The 22,822-nt window shown below is 41.5% G+C and overlaps 1 protein-coding gene across 2 annotated transcripts in view; it reads right to left on the bottom strand.

Moving 5' to 3' along the window:
* Positions 1-8,604: 8,604 nt before the first annotated feature.
* Exog (exo/endonuclease G) overlaps positions 8,605-22,822 on the bottom strand; it is a 28,255-nt gene continuing 14,037 nt past the window's right edge. For both annotated transcript variants that reach the window (XM_026401626.2, XM_026401627.2), the window contains one exon: positions 8,605-10,769. In XM_026401626.2, the coding sequence (XP_026257411.2) occupies positions 10,308-10,769 (462 nt within the window). In that variant the 3' untranslated portion in view covers positions 8,605-10,307. The remainder of the gene's footprint in view (positions 10,770-22,822) is intronic.

Genomic DNA, 22,822 nt, shown 5'->3' with positions numbered 1-22,822 from the left:
TGGCCTGAGTGCTTTCATGCGAGAAGAAGGAACATTTCCAGGTGGAAATCTTCCAAATGTGTCTTCCCCAATCACCTTGTCACCAGATTGTTCTAAGCAAAAACTTTCTCGTAAATTATCTTTGCCTTTGGCTGTTCACACATAAAGGTCACATAGTTGTCTGCCTCTGATAATACACATGTGGCTGGGGAAACGGCCTCAGAGATTCCCACACTGGAACCTCTAGAGGAATTCTGACCAAGAAAGGGGAGATGAGGTCATGACGGAGAGAGAAAGAAAGGAAAGAGAAATCAGGAAGGACCCAGAGAGCTGGAGAAGGGGGCTCTCTACCTCCTCACCTTGCTCCTTTGCCCTATTTCCATCCCTAGGCTAATATATTCTTCAGTGTCCCCCCATTTACATATAAGTAAAGAGATTTTTTAAATGGTCAACAAGAAGCAATAGCACACCAGTATTGATGAGCACACCAGCAGCCAAAGCTTGGTTTCTAATTCCATCCTCCATTAAAAAGGAATCAAGACTCATTGGTAAAATGGTTAATTCAGAGCAAGACCAGAGAAAATATCAGATGAGTTTGGAACATCTTGTTGTTCCAGAAAGTGCTCAGGGACTGATGCAAGTATGACAAAGGACACAGGAATCAGTTTGAGCCAACTAGTAAGTTTAGAAGGAAATGATAGAGCAGAAAACCATCAATGGGTGAAAAACATGATAAAAGTTTGATGAGGAACAATCTTGAAGTGTCCTTCCACAATTATGTATTAGTTACAAAGATAGTTCTTCTCAGCGCGGGATTCTGCAGGTGCTACTAAAAATCAAGCAATATAAAGGTAACATCTCTACCAAGTAGAAAAATCGACATTGCTTGCCTCCTGACATAATACTCAAAAACAGACATAACCTTTGTAGTAATCTTGCTGGAAATGCATAACCTGAAATTGTAATGAGGAAACATGCAACAGAATTTGAGAGTATCATTCTACAAACTAACTGACCTACACTCTTCAAGAAACACCAAGAAAGGCTGATGAACTTTTTCAGAATGAAAAGGCTAAAGGTATATGACAATGAAATGCAATAGGTAACCCTGAGATTACCTAAAAGAGGACATAAAAGAGGTAAGAGGGATACAACTAATGAAATGTGGATATGTACTGCGAACTAGCCAAAAGTACTAGGTCATGAAGCTGAGATTGTGGCTCAGTGGTAGAGCACTCACCTACGACGTGTGAGGCCCCGGGTTCGATACTCAGCACCACATAAAAATAAATAAATAAAGGCATAAAAATAAATAAATAAAGGTATTGTGTCCAACTACAACTAAAAAAAAAAAAAGTACTAGGTCAATCTTACCTTTTTTGATAATGACTGTGGTTCTGTAAGAGATCCTTGTCTTCACCAGTGGACAATGACATATTTGGGGGTTTAAAATTAAGGCATTTATTCTTAAGTAATTCAGAAAAAAAAATGTGTGCATATGTGTATGGGGACATGGTTTAGTAGTACAGAGCTTGCCTCACACTGCATGAGGCCCTGGGTTCAATCTCCGGCAACACATACACACACACAGACACACACACACACACAATGTGTGCATATGTATATGTTGATGTGTTATGTTTAGTATAAGCAAAATATAGAGTACACTACTGACATATGTATATGAGGAAAAAGAGAAAATGATAAATGATCAAAATATAAACAATTGGTAAATGTGCATAGAAGATATGTGGGGATTTCTTGCAATATTCTGTAACTTTATCATTATATTAAAATGAAATTTACAGAAATATTAATAAAAAACAAAAGTTAATGGTACTTTTTAGGAGCAGGCACTATTCAAAACCCTTCACAACAGTTCTGCTGTTTTATAGATGGGCAAACCGAGGCACACAGCAGTTAAACTACTTGCCCAACTTCCCACATGGTGAGATAGCAGAGCTAGGATTTGATCTCAGATCAATCCATCTGGCTCTGAAGTCTGTGCTCATAGCCAGTGTGATCTGATGCCCTACGGATATGGAGAATGGAACCCCCAGACAGAAACGCACAGGGGAAGACAAGCACTCTTCTCTCCCTCTCTCCCTCTCCCACCCGCCTCTCACACACACACACACACACACACACACACACACACACACACACATACATCTGGTATAGAATGGTTACGGCCTACAAACTCCCCAAAAATCTTCAGATCTGACCAGAGAAGAGAGTCATTCAGAAAGTGAAAGGAAGTTCAGAGTTAAGTGCCTTAAGGTTTAGGGACTTGGACTGCAGGGCGATAGGGCCCTGGACAGACCCTCCATACCAGAGAGTTTCCTGTGGCCTCTGGCTCAGTCCTAGAATTTTCCTTCCCTAGAATTTCAAGCTTTTTTCCTTTCTTTAAGACTTCTCTGAGCTGGGCACAGTGGCACAAACCTGAAATCCCAGCAGCTTGGGAAGCTGAGATGGGAAGATCATGAGTTCAAAGCCAGCCTCAGCAACAGCAAGGCACTAAAGCACTCAGTGAGATCCTGTCTCTAAATAAAATACAAAATAGGGCTGGGGATATGGCTCAGTAGTTGAGTGCCCCTGAGTTTAATCCTCAGTACCAAAAAAAAAAAAAAAACCAAAAAACTTCTCTATACACCCCCAGGCCACAAACCCACAAATAAGGGGGCTTGGCCATCTGGTGAACAGTAGCTGGGGCCTTCGAAGAAAAAGTGTGGGTGGGCCCAGTCAGAGGAGGGGCCCAAAAGCTGGAGCTGGGGGAGGATGGCTGGAAGCTGATGGCCACAGGGACATGAGGAGATGGGGTAAGGACAAAAGAAGACGAGCTATTGAGATGCATCAGTTAATAAGAACAGGTCTGCCAGGAGCAGTGGAGCACACCTGTAATATCAACAACTGGGGAGGCTGAGGCAGGAGGATTGAAAGTTAGAGGTTGGCCTGGGCAAGTTGGCAGAGACCCTGTCTCAAAAGATAAAAAGACTGGGGATGTGGCTCAGTGGTAAAGCACCCCTGGGTAATTGATCCCTAGCACCAAAACAAAAAGCAGCAGCAGCAGAAGCAGCAGCAGTGGCTGCAGGAACAGGCCTGGGAGGGTGGGGGGGGCCATCCTGTTTGGCACTTTGCCAGAGAAGACTGGAGGAGTCTGCTCCCTACCAGATCTCATGGAGTAGGAACTAAGTCTCAGAGCCAGGGCTGAGTGTCAGGAAGGATGCCTAGTTGGTTGGCCTGCCTAATCTGGCAGGCAAATGGGGGTGAAGGGAGAAAGATGCTGACGTCTGAATTCAGAAGTGGAGTGGACCCCCGCCATCACCCTCCCTGCCGAAGGGCCTGTCACAAGGCGACCGTGGCTCACACCCGCTTATCAGGGCTGGGGTGTGGAGAGGGTGTCTCAGACGGGAGATAGGGCCGGGACAGGCCTGTCCACACTGGCCCTGCTCTGCCTCCCTCATTCACACCTCCTCAGAGGCCCTCGGCCACTCTGCCCCTGTGGCCTCCCGCCTGCCCCACCACACCTCCTCTGCAAACCACCCCAGCAGGCTGCCTTTCTCCAGAGAAGGCTCTGCTCTATGCAATTAAGACACCAAATAGGGAGGGACCCCAGAGATGGTCTAGCCCAACACTTCTCTTTACAGGTAGGGAACTGAGGACTAAGGAGATGCTGCTTACCTAAAATCATGTCACAAGTACCCTTAAGAGCCAGAGCCAGAAGATAGGCTCTGACCCCAGACCAGAAGAACATGCAAGGATCCGAGCCTGGGGACAAGAGCAGAGTCCCAAAGGGCATAGTGAAGAAGGATGGCAGGTACATTTATCCCTGAGCAGTGATAGTCTATTTAAGTTTTAGCCTCACGTAGGGAGAAAAGGCGCAATCAGGTCATGTTGTCCTGGGCTCCACTCACCTGAGTAAGATCCCCCAGGCCAGGGCTCTTCCATCTCTGCTCCAGACCAGGCCTTCTCCACCTGTGTCTGAATCACAATGGCCGGCAAAGGAATCCAAGGCTCTCTCTGAAGTAAGGTGAGTGGGGGCACAGAGCACATCAATTGGGAGACCAGCAGAAGTCAGCGACCTTTCATGGGTGGTGACATCAAGTGCCCAATCTAATGTTTACCCTCTACCCCTGAAGGGTGTTCTGTTATTTCAATTGACTTTATAATTAGGTCATTTGTGTATATGCTCAGCCCTGCAATGCACTGCTTAGCCTTCCTGGTGGTCTAACAAGAAGACAGCTGTACTCAGGCCTCAGAAGTATGGCAAGGCTCAGCAAACTCAAGGATACTGCCTGCCACTATTCCCACCCCCATAGCCTTAGAGGACATTTGGGTAGAAGGGATCCCTGACATTACCAGAAACAGACCTTTCATCTTGTGCCTGTGGAGTAACTTGGGCCAGAAGAGAGAGAGGACATACATTCTGAAATCATGGCTGGGGGTGAGGGAGAGGGTGGGGTTTCACACCTGCACACAGTTGGAAGATCTAATTTTAGCTCTGCTTCCCCCAGGCTCAAGCATACAGAAACCCCTGCTCAGCACACTGTCACCTTCTCACTCGCATCCTCCCATAGGGTAGGCTGCCTCAGACCAGACTAGACTGCACAGACCGCAGAGCTAATGTGGGAGACACAGGGCAAAGTCCCCTGGAAACCCAGGTATGCTGTCAGCAAAGCTCAGTACCTGGTGTTATCAATCCAAGACACAGACCTGCTGTTCTGCTGCACTCACAGATCTGCCCTCAACCACAGAGCCAGGCCCTGGACCTCACCATCTCTGGTCCCCCCATAGGGAAAATGAATAGTTAGGACAGGATACACTCCACTTTTCTGACTTGTTGGGTAACTCTAAGACATTTGATCACCTACTATTTGCAGAACCCTATGGGGCCCCCGAGAAGCGCACTGCAGGACTGAGTAACTGCATAAATGACTGAATCATAAAGCGAACTGAAATAACGAGTGTCCTTCAGGGGTAGAGGGTAAACATTAAGATTTTTGCTTGAAAACCCTGATAAATTCCTTGAGTTTTCATTTCCTCGCTTGTGAAGTAGAATGAACAGCACCTATCCAAGAGGTAGAATGTTACTGGGAAAGTGCTTTACAAACTATAAATGGCTGATATGGTTAATGAGGTGGTAGCAGCATATCAAAGTCTTCAGATTTGGGAAAAGACAGAACTGCTTCCAACTGGTCCACAGCTTAACACCATACTGAGGTCAGGCCCTGTCCTTCAGCCTCTAAGGACAACATAACCTTCATCAACCACCTGATAATCAACCTCAAGAATGTTTAGTAACTGGCTACCACTTATTAAGAGCTCAATAAACTACATATGTTATCTATTCAATCCCTAACTGATCCCTCAGGTCATCTAAACCTGTTCCTAAATGAGAAACCTGATGGAGGAGGAGGAAGTCACTGCTCAAGGCTGCCCCACTGAAGAGGATGATGAGACAGGCACCCAATCCAAGTGTGCCTCCTTACCTGCTGCATGTGTCTAAAGCATTGGCCCAGTCATGCCATGTGGACCTAGAGACATAGCAGGCACTCTCCCTGTCCTAGAGTGACTCACGGGCAAATTGTCATGAAGACCCATTTCTATACTCTGTAGTCAAGATAGTGTTTTTAAAGAAACAAATTAATTTGGCAGAAATGATCAGAGCACATCATCACATGAAGCTTCCTGGGTGTGGGATGTGGGCTGCCATGTAAGATGAATGTTTTACCAAAGGGATCTTCTTGGGTTCTGTCTCGTTCAATGTTTTCAACAAACACACTGGAAGCCTGTTTATACAATCTGCAATCTCAAAGCTGAGAGGCACAGCTAATATGTCAGATGGCCAAATCAGGATCATCAAGAATGTGAACTTACTCGAAGATGGGTAGAAAATGCAATAAGAGGACATCTCAACAGTTGGTCATACATAACATCCCACATTTGGGTTCCAAAACCTGACTATGTAAGTGCATAATGGGGAATTGATTTGATAGTAGATGCTGTGAAAACGACCTTGAGCAGTTAGCTGGAGTGAATCCCACATGAACCAATGGTATAGTGAGGAGAGCAGAGTGTCCCTAAGAAGAGAACTCAATCCTGACCCAATTGCTATCTCCCATCCTGAATGTTTTGCCCAGATGCAACGGCTGCATCATGAGGGGACATAAAATCCATGAGCACTTGAGCATGAAGAGATGCCCTGACAGCTTCATGAGCTTCCTGTCTCTAAAGAACTATCAGGTGAAGGCAGGTGCCAGCCACTCTGTCAGGCAGTTTAGGCCTGCCATTGATGAGCAGGAGTTAAGTTTTGGCTCAATTTTATGCTCTACTACAGAGAAAATATGGCAGCTTGGGCCCAAAGGGATGAAAAAGTTCTCCCTCAGAGATTCAGGAGCCCAAAGACCACTTGTCTGACAGGGCTCCTAGTAGGGAATGCAGGTGGGGGCAGAGTAGTGAACAGGCTGACTCCAAACCCCAGGTGACCATCTGAATCACCAGTGTCACTTGTTTAAAAAATAAATTCTAGCCTCACATCAGATCTTATCAATCAACATCTCAAAAGCATGCTTGGACAATCTGTATTCTTTTGACACCAACCAGGTAGATGGTTCTAGATTAAGAGATGAGTCATGACAATAGAAACTTTGATCAAAACCTACATTTTAAAGAATCGAAAAGATATTTTGGAGCCCAATAGCAAATTTTAATGGCAACTATTTATTAGATGATATTGAATCCTTGGTAATTTTCCTAGATTTGATAATATACTTTAGGAAAATAGGGGAATATCCTTGTTCTTAGGTTAATATAAGGTGAAGTATTAAAAAGTGAAGTGTTAAGCCAGGCACAGTGGCGCATGCCTATAATCCCAGCGGCTTGGGAGGCTGAGACAGGAGGATGGCGAGTTCAAAGCCAGCCTCAGCAAAAGTGAGGCAATAAGCAACTCAGTGAAACCCTGTCTCTAAATAAAATATAAAATAGGGCTGGGGATGTGGCTCAGTGATCACGCGCCCGAGTTCAATCCTCAAGGGGGGAAAAATGAACTGTTAGGTCTACAAATTACTTAAAAAAAAAAACACAAATTACTTTGAAATGGTTCAAGAAAAAAAAGAGGAAATAAATGAAACAAAATATTAGGGGAAGGAACAATTGCTGTACTTTTCTTCCAATTTTTCTATATGCTTGAAATTTCTCAAAATAAAGTTGGGGGGGCTGGGGTTGTGGCTCAGCGCTAGAGCGCTCGCTTTGAACGTGTGAGACCCTGGGTTCGATCCTCAGCACCACATAAAATAAATAAGTGAAATAAAGGTATCCTGCCCAACTACAACTAAAATAAATAAATAAAAATAAATAAAGTTGGGGAAAATTAAACTATTCCTAGCTATTTTGGTGTAAGTCAAACAAAAAGTCACTGGAGGAGATAACCCCTGTCTTCCATCTGGTCTGAGAGCCTACAGGTTGGCGTCTGAAGCTGGCCGTGTACTTTGGGGCTTGTAGAGCTACAGGTTCTATATTGGAGCTGAGCCACAGCCAAAACTGTCTTGCAGTATGCCATTAGGCCACAGTGACCCCTAGAGGTACTCTGGGCACTAAGGGGCAAACCAGTCCCTAGGACACAGTGTTATGTTCAGGGCTTCCCAAGAGAACTCAATTCACCACCACAACCCTACATCCTGTAACTACCTGGGGGTTCACTTCAAAATGCAATTCCTTCTGCTTGACTGACCCTCTCTAATAACCTAAGCGTTGATTTCTGAAGATGGGGGTGATGTAGACAAATCTCCAATGATGACATCAAGAAAAGCAGTCCAGATGGAGAGGCAGGGCATGAAGGCTGGCAGGAGTACCCAATGTGAGGCCAGCCCCTTTCAGCTCCACCAGAAGGAACCAGAATGAGGGAGAAAGGTAGAGGTGGACCAGAAGGACCCAGAGTAGGAAGGGCACACCTTGTGAAGGTCTAAGAGTGAGCAGGGAACAGAACAGTAGGCTCCAGGCACAGAGAGATTCATGGATGGGCTGCTAACAGGAAGTCTGTTTCATGGAGTTGATGTCAGTGACACATATGCACAAAGATAGAGCTAGGGGACACAGGTGACACACATGGCAATGCTCAGGATCATTCGAAGTGTAGGACTGCAAGCTGAGCCCAGCTCTGCAGGAAGCCATTCCCTCCAGATCAGACTGTCTTTCCTGCTGGGCTCTAATCAAAGGCCTAAAGGAGGAACACAAGTTTTCAGTTGTTTTAAGGTGCAGGTGCAGAAATGTTAACAGGTATTCAAGAGGCAGACATACCTGCTCTCCTAACCTTTGCAGCTTGTTGTATAAGATCTACCTTAGGTCAAACAGCATTCATCCAGAGACCAAAGAGTGTGAAGGTGTCACTGGTGATGGAGAAAGATAGGGAATGAATCCCCTCACCCACAGAGGGAACTTCCTGCAGAAGGGCCTGCCCAGCCTCACAGTTCCTCCACAGCAGCCTTCCCCTCTGACCAGGGTCTCTGAGGGTAAAGGGGACAGGAGGCAGAGACCTTAGCTTCATTTTTCACAATGATCAAGTAGCATTTTTCATAAATAAAAACCTAAGACATTAGTTTATTGAGCTAAAATATCAGCCTTGTTCACTATCCCAAGAGGAGCACAGGAGGTAACTCCAAGGCTGCTGAAGGTCAGGGCAGCACAGAGCAAGGCACAGTGATGGGGAAAGGGAGTCGGGCTCAACTGCAAAGAATCACAACAGGTAGCCAGGACTTATCCCACAGAACTGCCCCTTGGGCTCCTGGAGAAACATCCAGGCCCCACCATCACCTCTTCACTGAGGAAAGAAAGTAGCAGAATTTTTTGGTCACAGTGACATTTTGGCTATATATCCCTAAGAAAAGGACTGGCACAAGCTAATGGGGAACAGTGTGATAAAACAAAATGGAATCAATCAGGCTACTGTGTTCTACCCCCCAACTTTTCCTTTTTACTCAAATAAAGGAGCAGAACAAGGCCGCTCATTATCTTCTTATCTTTATCTTAAAGCCTTGGCATTTCTATTAGAGACAAACACAAAACACCAAAATATTGTTCTAATACTACTTGGAAAGGCATCAGCAGTATGACAGATAAGTTCTTGTTCCCTCAAGATATGTTACTGTCTATAACTTATGATAGCCCATAAAAGGATGCTGGGTAAACCCAAATCTAGAGATCTGACTCAGAGTAACAGCCACCCTTCCCTCCAGGGGTAACTGTCTTTGGAGCTTTGGCCCCAAGCTCCACCTGCCCTGTGCCGCTCAGGTCTAGACAAGCAGGTGCAGAGGCAGCCAGTCCTGCACTGGTGACTCAGCACACACTCTTGTTAGGTCCCTTAGTCTTGAGAACAAAAGCTCACCTGGGAAGCAAGGAACACATGGACCCAGCTCCACCTGAGCACTAGGAGAAAAGAATGGCATGTCTGGAGCAAGTAAGAGCTTTCAAATACCTACTTTTTCTGTTCCAAAGAGCTAAGGACTATTCACATTAGAGGACATTAAAGTCCCTTTGGCTCATGTAGCATACGAAAACTAGACCCTTCTTACCAAGCAGGCTTTAGGACAAATATCCATGGGAGTGGGCAATGCATTTTTTTAGTCAAAAAATCTTCATGTTAGGAAGACCTAAATCCACCAGTCTTCACTTAGCTCTGTGTGGTGATATCTCTGGAAAGGTGAAAACAAGGGTAAGATATGAAGCTCTGTAAGCCTCAATTTCCCCAGATATAAAATGAGGGTAGTGGGGTTTACCCCAGAGGATCACTGTGACACAATATAAGTAAAACACTGAGCTTAGCACAAAGAAGACAGAGGTGGAGAAATATGGGGCATAAGAAAAGAAACAATAAAATTATATATTTGGACAGGATAATAGAGGGTTTCTAAAAGCCTTCTTTAAGACCAACTCAGATCCTTGGGAAAGACAACATACAATACCGAGTTCCAAGATAGCAAAGCAGATATATCAAAGACAATGTATGATTTGGATACAAAAAATAAACAATGCCTTCCTTCACACACTGTTCTTCCAGAGACATGAATGCAGTGTTAACTAGTGGACACAGTCCTAATAACATGACACAAGACCAGTTCTTGATCTGGAGATATGACAATGCTCTTAGTAATTAGTTCACAAGTCAAAAAGACAATGACAAAAAAAAATTGTAGATTTTTCATCCTTCAAAGGAATTTTCAGTTGTAAATTTAGGATTCCATCATTTCTTTAAAGCAAAGCCACGAAATACATCAGCCTGAAGAATGCATGCCTGCCTCATTTCAGCTGATTAGCACGTCTTATGAGATTAAAAACTAGGATGGCTTTCCCGTCTGGGTTCCTGACTGCTCCTTCGCTTTGAGTTCTTTTAGCTTCTTCTCATAGCGACTCATGAAGTAATCATCTGGTTCAATTCCTGCATTCTTCAAGTTTTCCATGACCTTTTCCAGTCTGAGTACTGAACGGGCTCCCTCAATCTTTCTTGTGCTCAGGTACAGAGTGAACTCTTGGAAATCCAGAAGCTTACAGGTGTCCACAGAACAGATATTCCTGATATCACTGCTTCTATCCAAACGAGGGAAAAACACCAGTCCCGACAACTTCTCTAGGTCCTGGAGGCTCACTTGGAATTCAGTTAACTGGGGTTGGAAACCAATGGCTTCATTGGGCACCACAAAGGCCCCCAGTGCCAGCGGTTCAGTAGACTCTGGGCTTCTTCGAGCCAATATCACCTTATAAAGGTGTGAGGGGACTGCCACATTGTCCTCACCAATCACCTAAAAATAAAGTGACCATATTAATGATGCTGATTTATACTAACAGTTCACAAATTTTTTCTCAATTGGCCTTATAAGCCAATCTAATCACCCCATCCCAATGAATTCATATTCAAGGCAGACATAATAAGTGGCAAGAGATCCATCACAGAAAAGAGGAATATGTAACAGATCAATTCTGATCACATTCTTTAAAATAATGCAAACTCAAACAGCAGGGGTCACTGTCTTCTCTGAATGTGGGACAAAAGACAAAGACATGCCATGAGTGAGGTCTGAGTTTTTAATGGACAAGAAAAGTCCTCATTTTCTCTTCATCCCATAGAACTTCTGTTGCTCTAAACATTCAAAAGTCAAAACTGTTAGACTGGGTACTCCCAGCACTAGAAATAAAAATGTGGCCTTGGTTTCTTAAACTCATCAGGAAACTAAATAAACCATCTTCAAAGAAACAGCCAGGCACATCATCTTCAGTATTTCTAGTATCACCTAGACTGTGGCTCATTTTTCTAATTAAGTAAATGTAAATGCTTTTTCTCTGACTTCTGCACATCTTGGACCATCAAACATGGAACTTCTCAATACGCTGTTAAACAAAACCCTTGGGAAAGGTATTCACGCAGTGAAAAAGCAAGAGCCAGGATCAGGAGGAGAAAACAACTAGCTATCTGTGGAGGTTGGCCGTATTAATGAAATAACATTATCATGAAACCTTTTCAAATTTCCTTCCAATAGGCTTAAAAGCCTTATCTGTTGTCTAAAAAAGAAAAATTGAACCATCCATTTACTTAATGGTCCCCAATAACATGACATAATCCAACTAAAATATGTTCATGGCATTTCCGCCCCTCCCAGGTCCTTCCTTGGTAAGAGTAGGTTTTCTTTCCTGATCAGATATCTCTGCTGGCTATAGGATTCCCTGTTGGGAGCTCAAATACTGCAGAGAGATGAGAACTACAAAGGAGGATTGTTTACTGATTTTCCCAAACTCCTACCTACAAGACACACAGCCTGGGAACTCCAGGACCATCTGCTGTCACATGTGGAGGTCCCAAAGCCATGACCAATGGAAGGGTTGAGGGGAACACCCATCCACAGGAATGACTTCTAAAAGCAACTGTCTGAACTTCCTGAAAGTGGTTAGTCAAGCTTCAATGTAGACTGAGGTTTATGAAACTACACAATCTATAGGCACAAAAATCTTTACTCCAAAAAGTAAACTCATGTAGCTGGGAACATAAGCACATATCAAAGCAAAAAATATTCTGAAAATAAACCACAGAGGTTCAAAACCAGCCCACAGATTACCAACACATGCTAATTCAACATTGTCACTCAGAAGCCCTGAGCCTGAAACTGCTGGAGATACAAAAAGAAATGATTCAAGTCAATGCAGCTGGCCTGTTCTTAAGAATTGTCTACCATTGCCAGGCATGGTGACATATGCCTATAATCCCAGGGATTTGGGAGGCTGAAGCAGGAAGATTATAAATTTGAGGCCAGCCTTGGCAACTCAGTGAGGCCCTAAAAGGGCTGGGTATATGGTTCAGTGGTAAAGTGCCTCTGGGTTCAATCCCCAGTACAAAAAAAAAAAAAAAAAAAAAAAAAAAAAAAAAGCAGCAGGCTTCCATCTGGACTAGGTGGGGGGAGGGGGGAGGGCACAATATTTGCAGCTTTCCCTGCAACAGAATGTGGCTAGTTGCCAATACTCTGAGGGGGCTCAGGAGAAGCTGGGGACCAGAACTGAGGGCACAGCTACAGCTGAGCCACACTGTTTGCAAGGAGGGAGAAGCTGAAATGGGCTTCAGAAGTTCTGGCCACTACTGGGGATCCATCAGTTCAGCAAATTCTTGGTGCCACCTCGTGGGCATTCCATACCACTGCAGCACAGTTCTCAGACCAAATTAAGAATCCTTCCACACCACTCCTCTTGGCTGTTTCGTGGCCTCATGGACTTCTTGTCTACAAATGGCAATCTTCAAAACAGATTAGCTGATCATGCCTATTCTCTGCCAATAGAGCTTCTATTTAGGTTCATTAAATTCCAGGCAAAAGTAATGAAGTTTGGCATTTTTATGTTTGACAGTTTTACTTCTCTGACAGTTTGCTTCTCTTTCCTTCCCTTCCTTTTCTTCTGTCCTTCCTTTCTTTTTCTGGTGCTGAGGATGGAACCCAGGGCCTCAAGCATACTAAACCCACATACACTGTACCACTGAGATACACCCCCAATCCACTATTACTTTTGAGAATCCTTCTGGACACGGGAATTCCTCCTAGGAACCAGATGTGATCCTTCTAGCCATGACCTTCTCACAATATTCCAAGAGGAATAAAACATTATCCCTAGAAACAAGTAGGAAAATGAAAACTTACCCACTTATTATCTCTTCTATGATTCAATCTGCTGTATTCTCAGAAAACATATATCCTTAAAGCTGTCTAAAACAGGTACTAGTTTAATTTAGAAATCTTTAAAACCCACTGTTTGAATTTAAGATCTTTTAAAAAAAATCTTAAGATATTTTATCTTTTCTGTAGACAACTCAACCTACATAATTTTTCCCACTTTGGGAAAAATTGGAAAACTTCCAGAAAACATTTCTAGACACTACATGGGTACTGAAGCAAAGGGTTCAGTGGACTGGAAGCCCAGATGTCTGGTCAATTCCTGGGGTTGCCACTAAGCTGCAAGTGATATTCACCTGTTTCTTGTTTCTTCATTTACAAAACAGGCTCACAAGATTGTTGCCAATCTTCAAGATCGTTGTGGAGACATATTGACATGTTAGTTAAGAAAAAGACTTCAAAACCTGCCAGGCCTATGTTAAAAGCTATCTGGTAGTGAATGGCATTCAAAAAATAGGATATCAACAGGGGAAAAAAAAATGTTTTTGCAAGTGGGATAGTGAGAAAACAGGATCAAGCAAAATTAGACCAGTTAAAGGTCAACAGTGGGTTATAGGAAAAGAAATCAAGTTGGACACAAATGATGCCCCAAACAAAGGACTTCTAGGTCTTACCATGAACCAAGTCTTTAATATCAGTAAATCAGCAACAACCCTTTTCATAAAAGATTTAGGTATAAAAATACTCCACAAAAAAAAACCTTTACTGCTATTCAATTACTCAAAAGCACTGAACTCTTGTCAAGACTACAACAAAAATTTGAAATCACCTGGGATTGAATAGAAAATATAATATAATACAACCTGGAACCCTAAGTTAGTTTTCTTACATGCTGGTCTGAGCTTGTTTTTGTCCATCCAAGAGACAGAAATAACAATTACCACTGCTATCACCAAAACCTCCACTCCAGCCCCCAGAAGAGGACAACAAGAAACAAAACCCAAACAAAGCCTGCCATATATAAAATTACTGTGCCTTAAATATTAAGCAGTATCTTGAGAGAAAAAATGTTTTTGCTAGAATCAGAAATATTTGGTGATATTCCCCTAGTAAGACAAAAAAAGAAATTCCAAAAATAAAACTGCTAGGACATATCAAGAGACCAGGCCCTTAAAAAGTTATGCCAGTCAAGTGAAAGAAACAAACCATGGGTAGTTTGATAAATAGGGAATTCATACCTAAGAGGACAGAAGGAACAAGAAAATCGAGGCAGTCACAGGAGGCGGAAGGAGGTCACCCCTCTGTTATCTGCAAAGCCTCAGCAGATGCTAGTGAGGCAGCACAAACCCTACAAGACAGAGCTCCCCACACTGGGGCACCTGCTCCAGGCAAGGAGGTGGGTGGGAGCCTGCTAAATCACAGCAAAACAAGCACCTTTCCCCAGACTGTCAACTGTCCTTGAAGGCTTAGGGTGGGAGTAAGGAGATAAACAAGTAAAATAATTTATTTTTCAACTAAAACAAATAGATAAGGAAATGAACAAATGTTTTCCCGAAATATAAAACAGGAGACTTAAAAAAGACTCCTTTATCCCATCATGTGATAGCTTGGGATTCCTGGAGGCATGTTTTCAATTTCCTCCCCCTCTCAATGTCGTTGGTGGACATCTGGAAAGTGCTGCTTGTTACAGTATAGAGATTGTTAAATACTTCTAACATTACCACCACCACTGAGTTGTAAAATCTGCATGCAGCTCACTCTCTTGTCAGGTCATTTATAATGTCCAAGTCAGAATCTTCAGGTATGTTTCACTTGTCTGGAATCAATTTCTTCTTGAAACAGGCACATCAGAGAAAGCACACGGATGACCTCAGCTATAATAAAGGGGGTGATTCTGATTAGAGCCGTCAGATGACTCACTTCAGATAAAATCACTGCTACCAATCTTCCCTTAGGCTCACATTTACTCAAGTTCTGCAATGCTGTGATCCTCTCCTACATATTCCAACAGACATTTCTGCCTGGCTATAAGGAATCCTCCTCATGGCCCATTTTCTGTTCTTATTTTTGCATGCTAGCAAATATTATTTGTAACTGCTCTCCATCTGCACATTTTTTATTACCTGCTGGCCTTAAGTATTTGTACATGAAGAGCATAGCAGTCCCTGTGGTGTAAACTTTTGAGAGCCTCAAAGAACAATGCTATAAATGATTGGCAACAGTTGTAAAAGTCAGACCTATATTTGAATCCCTTCCCTTTTGTTTTTGGTACCAGGGATTGAACCCAGGGGCACTTAACCACTGAACCATATCCCCAGATCTTTAGTTTTTATGTTGAGATAGGATCTTGCTAAATTGCTAAGGGCCTAAGTTGCTGAGGCTAGCCTCAAACTTTCGATCCTGCTGCCTCAGCCGTTTAAGTCACTGGGATTAGAGGCATGCCCCACCACACCAGGCTTGGATCTCCCCTTTACTAGCAATCTGAGTTGGACTTGAACCCTCCTAGCCTCAATTTCCTTATCTATAAAGGATAGCCACTAATTTTTTGTAAGGGTTACAATAAGGACTGAATGAGATTAGCACATATAAAGCTATTTATATACCACCTGGAATACAGGCCCTCAATAAATATCAGTTCTTTTGCTTCACTTCCTTCTAAGTATAAACACATATATGATATATTGCCTGAACAGAAAACAAATCAACACCCCATTTTCATTGGGTTACATTCTTCTAAATTAAGGTTCAGAGGATAGCTATAAGCAAACAATAAATAATGAATGGTTAAATAAGAAAACAAAACACTTTCCGAGCATTCTGAACTGCCATACATAATTGCAAGGCATTCTCTTGGAGATAGGAATTCACGAGTCAAATCACAGACTGATTTAGGGCTGTGCAATGCTATGTCACCTTTCCCAGCATTGCTAAAGGACTTTTAAAAGACTCTGCTTATTAAAGAGTAGCCTGAATTTTTTACCTGGGCATTCAGGTCTCTACCAACAGGCCCAACCTTTCATTTTTGTCTCTTGTAAATCCAACATTCTTAGTATTTCTCAGCACACACCCTACCTCTCTGTCTCCTCCCCTTTCCTAATCTTCCCTCCTATGTGTGTTTTCCTTAACCAAATTCTCCCAAGTTTATATGATTTGTGTGTGCATACATATAAAATTTGAGCCAAATTATTATTCTTAAAATGACAAAAATTTCAAGACAGTTTTCCCAATTAATAACAGACCATATTTTGCTCTCATGCTAACAGATACACTAAAGACACATTAAATTTTTTTAGGTGTAAAATCAGGTTTGGCCAGGCACAATAGCACATGCCTGTAATCCCAGCAGCTCAGGAGGCTGAGGCAGGAAGATCAAAAGTTCAAAGCCAACCTCAGCAATTTAGAAAGGCCCTAAACAACTCAGTGAGACCCTGTCTCTAAATAAAAAAGGGTTGGCAATGTGGGTCAGTGGTTAAGTGCCCCTGGATTCAATCCCTGGTACCACCCCCCCCCCCAAAATTTTTTAAAAATATTTAATCTGAAATATAATGTAAATTTTCACAAAAGCTATATTATTATAAAAATTTGTCAATTAAAAAAACATAAATACATCAAATTATAAGTTGCTTTGATATGCTTCTGAGAAAGACGAAAAACTATGACTCTATGGGGATATAGATTGTCAACATTAAACTTTATGTATGAAAAAAAAAAAAAAAAAAAAAAGAACCCATCTCAATGCAGTTATTTGCTTTCTTAGTGACCAGGGTCTATACATCCTCATCTCAAAAAACACAGGAACAGGGCTGGGGTTGTGTTTCAGTGGTAGAACGCTTGCCTAGTATGCACAAGGCATCAAGTTGGATTCTCAGCACCACATATAAAATAAATAAAGGTCCATCACTGACTGAAAAAAATATTTAAAAAAAAAAACACAGGAACACAGAAGATAGGGAAGAAAAACCTTCTTGACAGCCACTAAAGACAAGAGAATTCATGTACTATGCTCTTTGGGGCTCTCTCCACCCACCGTAAAAAAAAAAAAAAAAAAAAAAAACAGGCTAAAAATAAATGTGGTGAACACATATGACAAGCCAAACAGCAGAACAAGCACTCAAGAATCAACTTGTCATTCAAATCTTGGTTTCTAAATATCAATCCCACTAGAAGGAATCAGGGCTCCTTGGAGAAATGGCTGACGCCATAGTTTGGCCAAGATGGGGCTGAAACATAGCCCTAAGCCAAAAGCAGGAAGTGCTCTTTTGTGTGTGTTTGTGTGGTACTGGGCGTGAAATCCAGGGGCACGCTACCACTGAGCTACATCTTCAGGAGTTGTTTTCTTTTTTATTTTGAAACAGGGTCTTGCTTACTTGCTGAGGCTGGCCTTAAACTTGGCAATCCTTTTGCCTCAGCCTCTGGAGTTGCTGGTATCACAGTCATGTGGCACATTTCATGTGTCTAGCTCAGAAATAAGAAATGCTTTTGAAAAATGATGAGGCCAAAAAACAAAGGAGACAACTTGAAGGGGCACCTAATGGCCAAATCTGGGCCACCTGAGCACCAAAATCAATACTCACAGCCAAGTGATTAAACCTCACTGAATAAAATAAAGAATCCATGCATTCACATTGATAATAAATTAGAGAGAAAAGTGCTAATGGTGGAATAGTAATTAATAAATAATTAATAAATGTAGAATAAATAAGAATTAGGAAATCATCATTTAGGGAATCAAGCAATAATCATCAATGGATGATAAAACTACTGCGTGAGAGTTTAAAGAGGACTCCCATGGCCTCCAAGTATTCCCACAGATTACTTACTAATTTCAAAGGGGAAATTGGCGTAGAATCCTGATAGATGCCTCTTTACCCAAGTAATTAAAGTTAGTATCGTCAATAATAGGACTAACGATATCAGATGCCTTTTCATGTACAATGCAATCAGCAGGACACAAGATCACTTCTGTGATATTTGGCCAAAACCATAACTATCGTGTGAATACAACTGACAAACCGAAATTGAAGGACATTCTACAAAACATCTTGTCTATGTTCTTAAAAAATGTTCATTAAAAATAGCAGAGTGAGAAACTATTTCAGATTAAAGAAGACTACGGAGATATAACAACTAAATGGAATGTACAATCTTGGATTGGATTCTAGATCAGAAAAAAAGACTGCATAAAAGAAATTATTGATGCAACTGGTAAAATTTGAATACAGACTATGTATGAGATAATATTCTTACATGTTGGATTTCATGAATTTGATAATTATCCTAAGGTTATGCGAGAAAACAGAATATTTAGGAGCAATGGGACAAGATATTCATAAGCAATTCTTAAATGTTTCAGAAAATAATAAAAACAGGTAAATGCATATCCATATGGGGAAGGGAAGGACAAATATGTTGAAATGTTAACAACTACAGAATCTAGGTGATAGATACAGGAGAGTTCTTTGTACTGTTCTTACAACACTTCTATAAATATGAAATTATTCCAAATAAAATGTTGAAAATATTAACCTGCTTTTCAAAAAACAAATGAAAAGATTCAAGTGGGTTTCTAAGTTAAGCAACCTGAGCACAGGTTTTTGTGCTTCCTTCTTCCAATTAAAAAATTAACACCCCCTCCCCCCCACATACACAATGGCCACAATGAGGTACAAAATAGAATACATGCATGAAAATGCTAAGCATGGCAGTAGTGTTAACAGACTAAGTAAGAACCACCAGCAACTTTGGGAAGATGAAAGATGGATGTGATGAGACCATTAGATAAAACAAAGAAGAAGGAGCCAAAGCTCAAATTTTTACTGCTCCTGAAGTTAAGTAGCGTTCCACTGCATAAAGGTGTCAAAATCAAGGTGTGTGACTGAAAATTTCATCTGCAGAATTACTGTACAACAAAAGCAATAGCCAAATGGTACACTTAAAACTTTCCTAGAGAGCGTATCATACCTGCAGATTCCAAAGTCCTGTTGCCAGGATTTTGGAACATTTTCAGACAACCAAGAACTTAGAAAGTTTACCATCCAGACTTTCAGACAGAATCTGAGGATATACTCTCCCACCACCACCATCACCTGCCCCCCACCACACACACCACTATAAATAAGAAAGAGGAGGAAGAGGAGATTAAGATAAAGTGGACCTAAATAATGTCACAAAAAACAAATGTATAGCTGACTTAAAACCAAGACCACCAATGGGTAGGCTTCTGGGACATAACTCTCCCTTGGTTTTCCTCCCACATTCAAAGGTTGTTCCCGCGACTCTCTTACTGGATTCCACTTTTCTTGACCCCTAATGTCCTAGTATTCCAGGGTGCCGATAACCTCAGTCTGTTTTCTCCTACCTATCCTCACTTATTTTCTCATCCTGGCTTTAAATACCATCTGTTGCTGGATGTGGTGTGCACGCCTGTAATCCCAGCAGTCTGGGATTACGCCTGTAATCCCTCTACAGTCTGGCATCAGTTTACAATCTGTGCTCGGGAGACTAAGGCAGGAGGATCTCAAGTTCAAAGCCAGCCTCAGCGAGGGTGAGGCGCTAAGCAACTCTGTGAGACCCTATAAAATACAAAATAGGGCTGGGGATGTGGCTCAGTGGTTGAGTGCCCCTGAAATCAATCCCCGGTACCAAAAAAAAAAAAACCCATCTGTGTGCTAACCCCTTCTAAGACAAATTCCACTCCCAACCTGAACATCTAAATCTCAAATTTAATTATTTAATATTTTATTTGGTACTGGGAACTGAACCCAGGGCACTTTACCACTAAGCCACATCTCCAGCTCTTTTCATTTTTTATTTTGAGACAGGGTCTTGTTAAGTTGCATAAGGCACAACTAAACTGCTGAGGCTGGCCTTCCACTTATGATCCTCCTGCCTCAGCCTTCTAAGTCACTGGGATTACAGGTGTGTACCACCACACCCCTCAAATACTCTCAAATTTACATAGCCAAAACACAACCCTCAATTTCTAGCTTATAACCCTGATCCTCTCTAGTCCTCCCCATCTCAAACTCTTTTCCTCCCATTCTACCACCAACCCACCAGGAAGTTCCTTCAGTTCTAGCTTCAAAGCATATACTAAATCAGTGCATTCCTCACCATTTCTACCACATTATCCCATTCAAGTTATGATTTCTCACCTAAGAACACTCCATTAGCAGGCTGGGGTTACAGCTCAGAGGTAGAGCACTTGTCTAGCATGTGTGAGGCACTGGGTTTAATTCTCAGCACCACATATAAATAAACAAAATAGATTCATTGACAACTAAAAAAATATGAAAAAAAAAACCCACCATTATCTTTTTAACTGCCACTCTCCCCACTTCCACCTACTATATTCTTCACAAGCAACCAGCCTGGGCTTTAAAATGTAAACCAGCTGGGCAGAAGAGTACACACCAGTAATTCTAGGTACTTGGAGGCTAAAGGAGGAGGATCACAAACTTGAAGTCAGCCTTGGCAACTCAAGAGACACCATGTTTCAAAACAAAATTTTAAAAAGGTCTAGGGGTGTAGCTCAGTGATAGAGTGCTTGCCTAGCATGCATCAGGCCCCAAGTATTGCGGGGGAAGGGTGAAGTAAACTAGATTATATCACTATCCTGATCAAAATCCTGCAAGAGCATTTCATCTCAATCAGTCCAGACTCCTTCCCATTGCTGCCTCCTATGATCTACCTCCTTCTCAATGGTGCTTCTGCTCTCACCACTTTGAGCAGAACACTGTTCCTTGAACATGTCAAACTCAGTCTCACCCATCTGTCTTTGTAGCTGCGTATCGGCTAGATGGAAAACTCTTCATGTGGCTTGCACCCTACTTAGGATTCTGCTTGATCTTATTTCCCCTCACTGGCCTGGCCTGTCTTTCTTTCCTACCCCCTCTACAATCCTTTGCTATTCTTTTTCTACATGGCTTTTTGTTTACATCTTATTCACTATATATATATATTAAAAAAAGGCTCCATGAGGGCACCCATTGTCTGTCTTATGGCTATAACACAAGTACCCACAATAGTGCCAGGTACATAACAGAAACCTGATAAAAATTTGCTGTACAGTCAGGCACAGTGTCTCAAAATAAAATATAACAAGGGCTAGGGATGTGGCTCAGTAGCTGAACACCCCTGGTTCAATCTCCAGTACTTAAAAAAAATAATAATAATAAAATTATATTATTACATTTTTAAAAATAGCAAGTATAATATACATTGCCAACTTTACCTTCCACTTCTATTTTTCATTTGTCATAGTATCTCTCAAGTGGCACAGACTTAATGATATAGAATTACATCTACTTTTTTACAGATCCAAACATACTACTTATAAAATCATTAATACTATAAATTCTAGTTTTATATTTAATAGACCCAGGATTACAAACTCAAGAACCAATAATGTTCTTATTCAAGTTATGATTGTAAATAAGTAAAATGGGTCAGGGGACCACTAATGCACTGAAGAACATGTGCTCAATTTAAGGAGAATGCTGAGACTCTTACTAATTAACTGGTGTTTATGAGAATATAAGCCAAATGTGACTGATACATCTGACTTTTTTTTTAAAGAAAACCTAAAATCTGGATTTATATGAGCTCTCCTAATCATTAAACATTACCAACCAATCCAAAAAACAACCTACTAATTCCAGTAAACTACATCTACGGTCTGGCATCAGTTTACAACCTGTGCTAATAGGCAAAGCTCAGACTAAATTATAGTTAGCAAACAAATGGAAATGCTGTGAACCTTGACAATATTTAAGTGATAGATTCTGAGTAAAGATTTAAGTATATCATGTAAAGTCAATGATGTAAAGTTTACTGAAAAAATAAAACTATGTGACTGGTGGAGACTGGAACAATACAAAAAATGAACTAAATAAACAATATATTTCATAGAGATGAATCAACTATTAATAAATGGTGAATCAATGCTTAAAAATAGTTTTACCTATCATTATTCTAAGATATAGAAATTACCACCACAAGAACTAGAAAATGAACAGTGGGGTTCACACCAGAAGTGGGAGACTTTACCTTTTCATCTTATACCTTCTGTAACTGGTAGAAAGCCATTATGGGATAAATTTCAAGTAAGACAAAAAGAAATTTCTCTTGCGCTCTGCTACAGGAATTCCTAATTTCTGTACTAATGCCAGCACCCTGTCCCATGCTTTGATAAGAGGAGAAATGTCAAAACGTAATATCTTTTAATCATTTGGTCCAAACTGTATGCTACAGATATTATTTGAAATTCTTTGATATGAGACTGTTGATATTCCCTGATTTCAGGTGACTGTGATAGCTGCAAAGTGATTTTTATAACTCTTTCATTTATACTGATTTCAATATAAATGAAGTTTCCTTTTCTGTTCATTTGGTATTGCTCATTTTTTGATGGTTCTGAGGATGAGAAAAGCAAATATGTATACTTTCTGTCATGATTTCTGGACTCCAGATAGACTGCTGGCCAATAAAACTGAAGACAAAGAAACTCAATAGAAACTGCTGCAATACTGTAGGTGTTCAGATATTAAGAAAGAGAATTATGCCAGGTGTGGTGGCTCACACCTGTAATCCCAGCTACTCAGGAGAGTAAGGAAGGAAGATAGCAAGTTCAAGGCCAGTCTGAGCAACTTAATGAGACTGTCTCAAAATAAAATTTTAAAAAAGGCTGGGGGTATACCACTGGGATA

This window comes from Urocitellus parryii, chromosome 3 (genome assembly GCF_045843805.1).
Source record: "Urocitellus parryii isolate mUroPar1 chromosome 3, mUroPar1.hap1, whole genome shotgun sequence".
Taxonomy (NCBI): Eukaryota; Metazoa; Chordata; class Mammalia; order Rodentia; family Sciuridae; genus Urocitellus; species Urocitellus parryii.
Note: the sequence above shows the minus strand (reverse complement) of the source record. Positions and strands in the feature narration are given on the sequence as shown.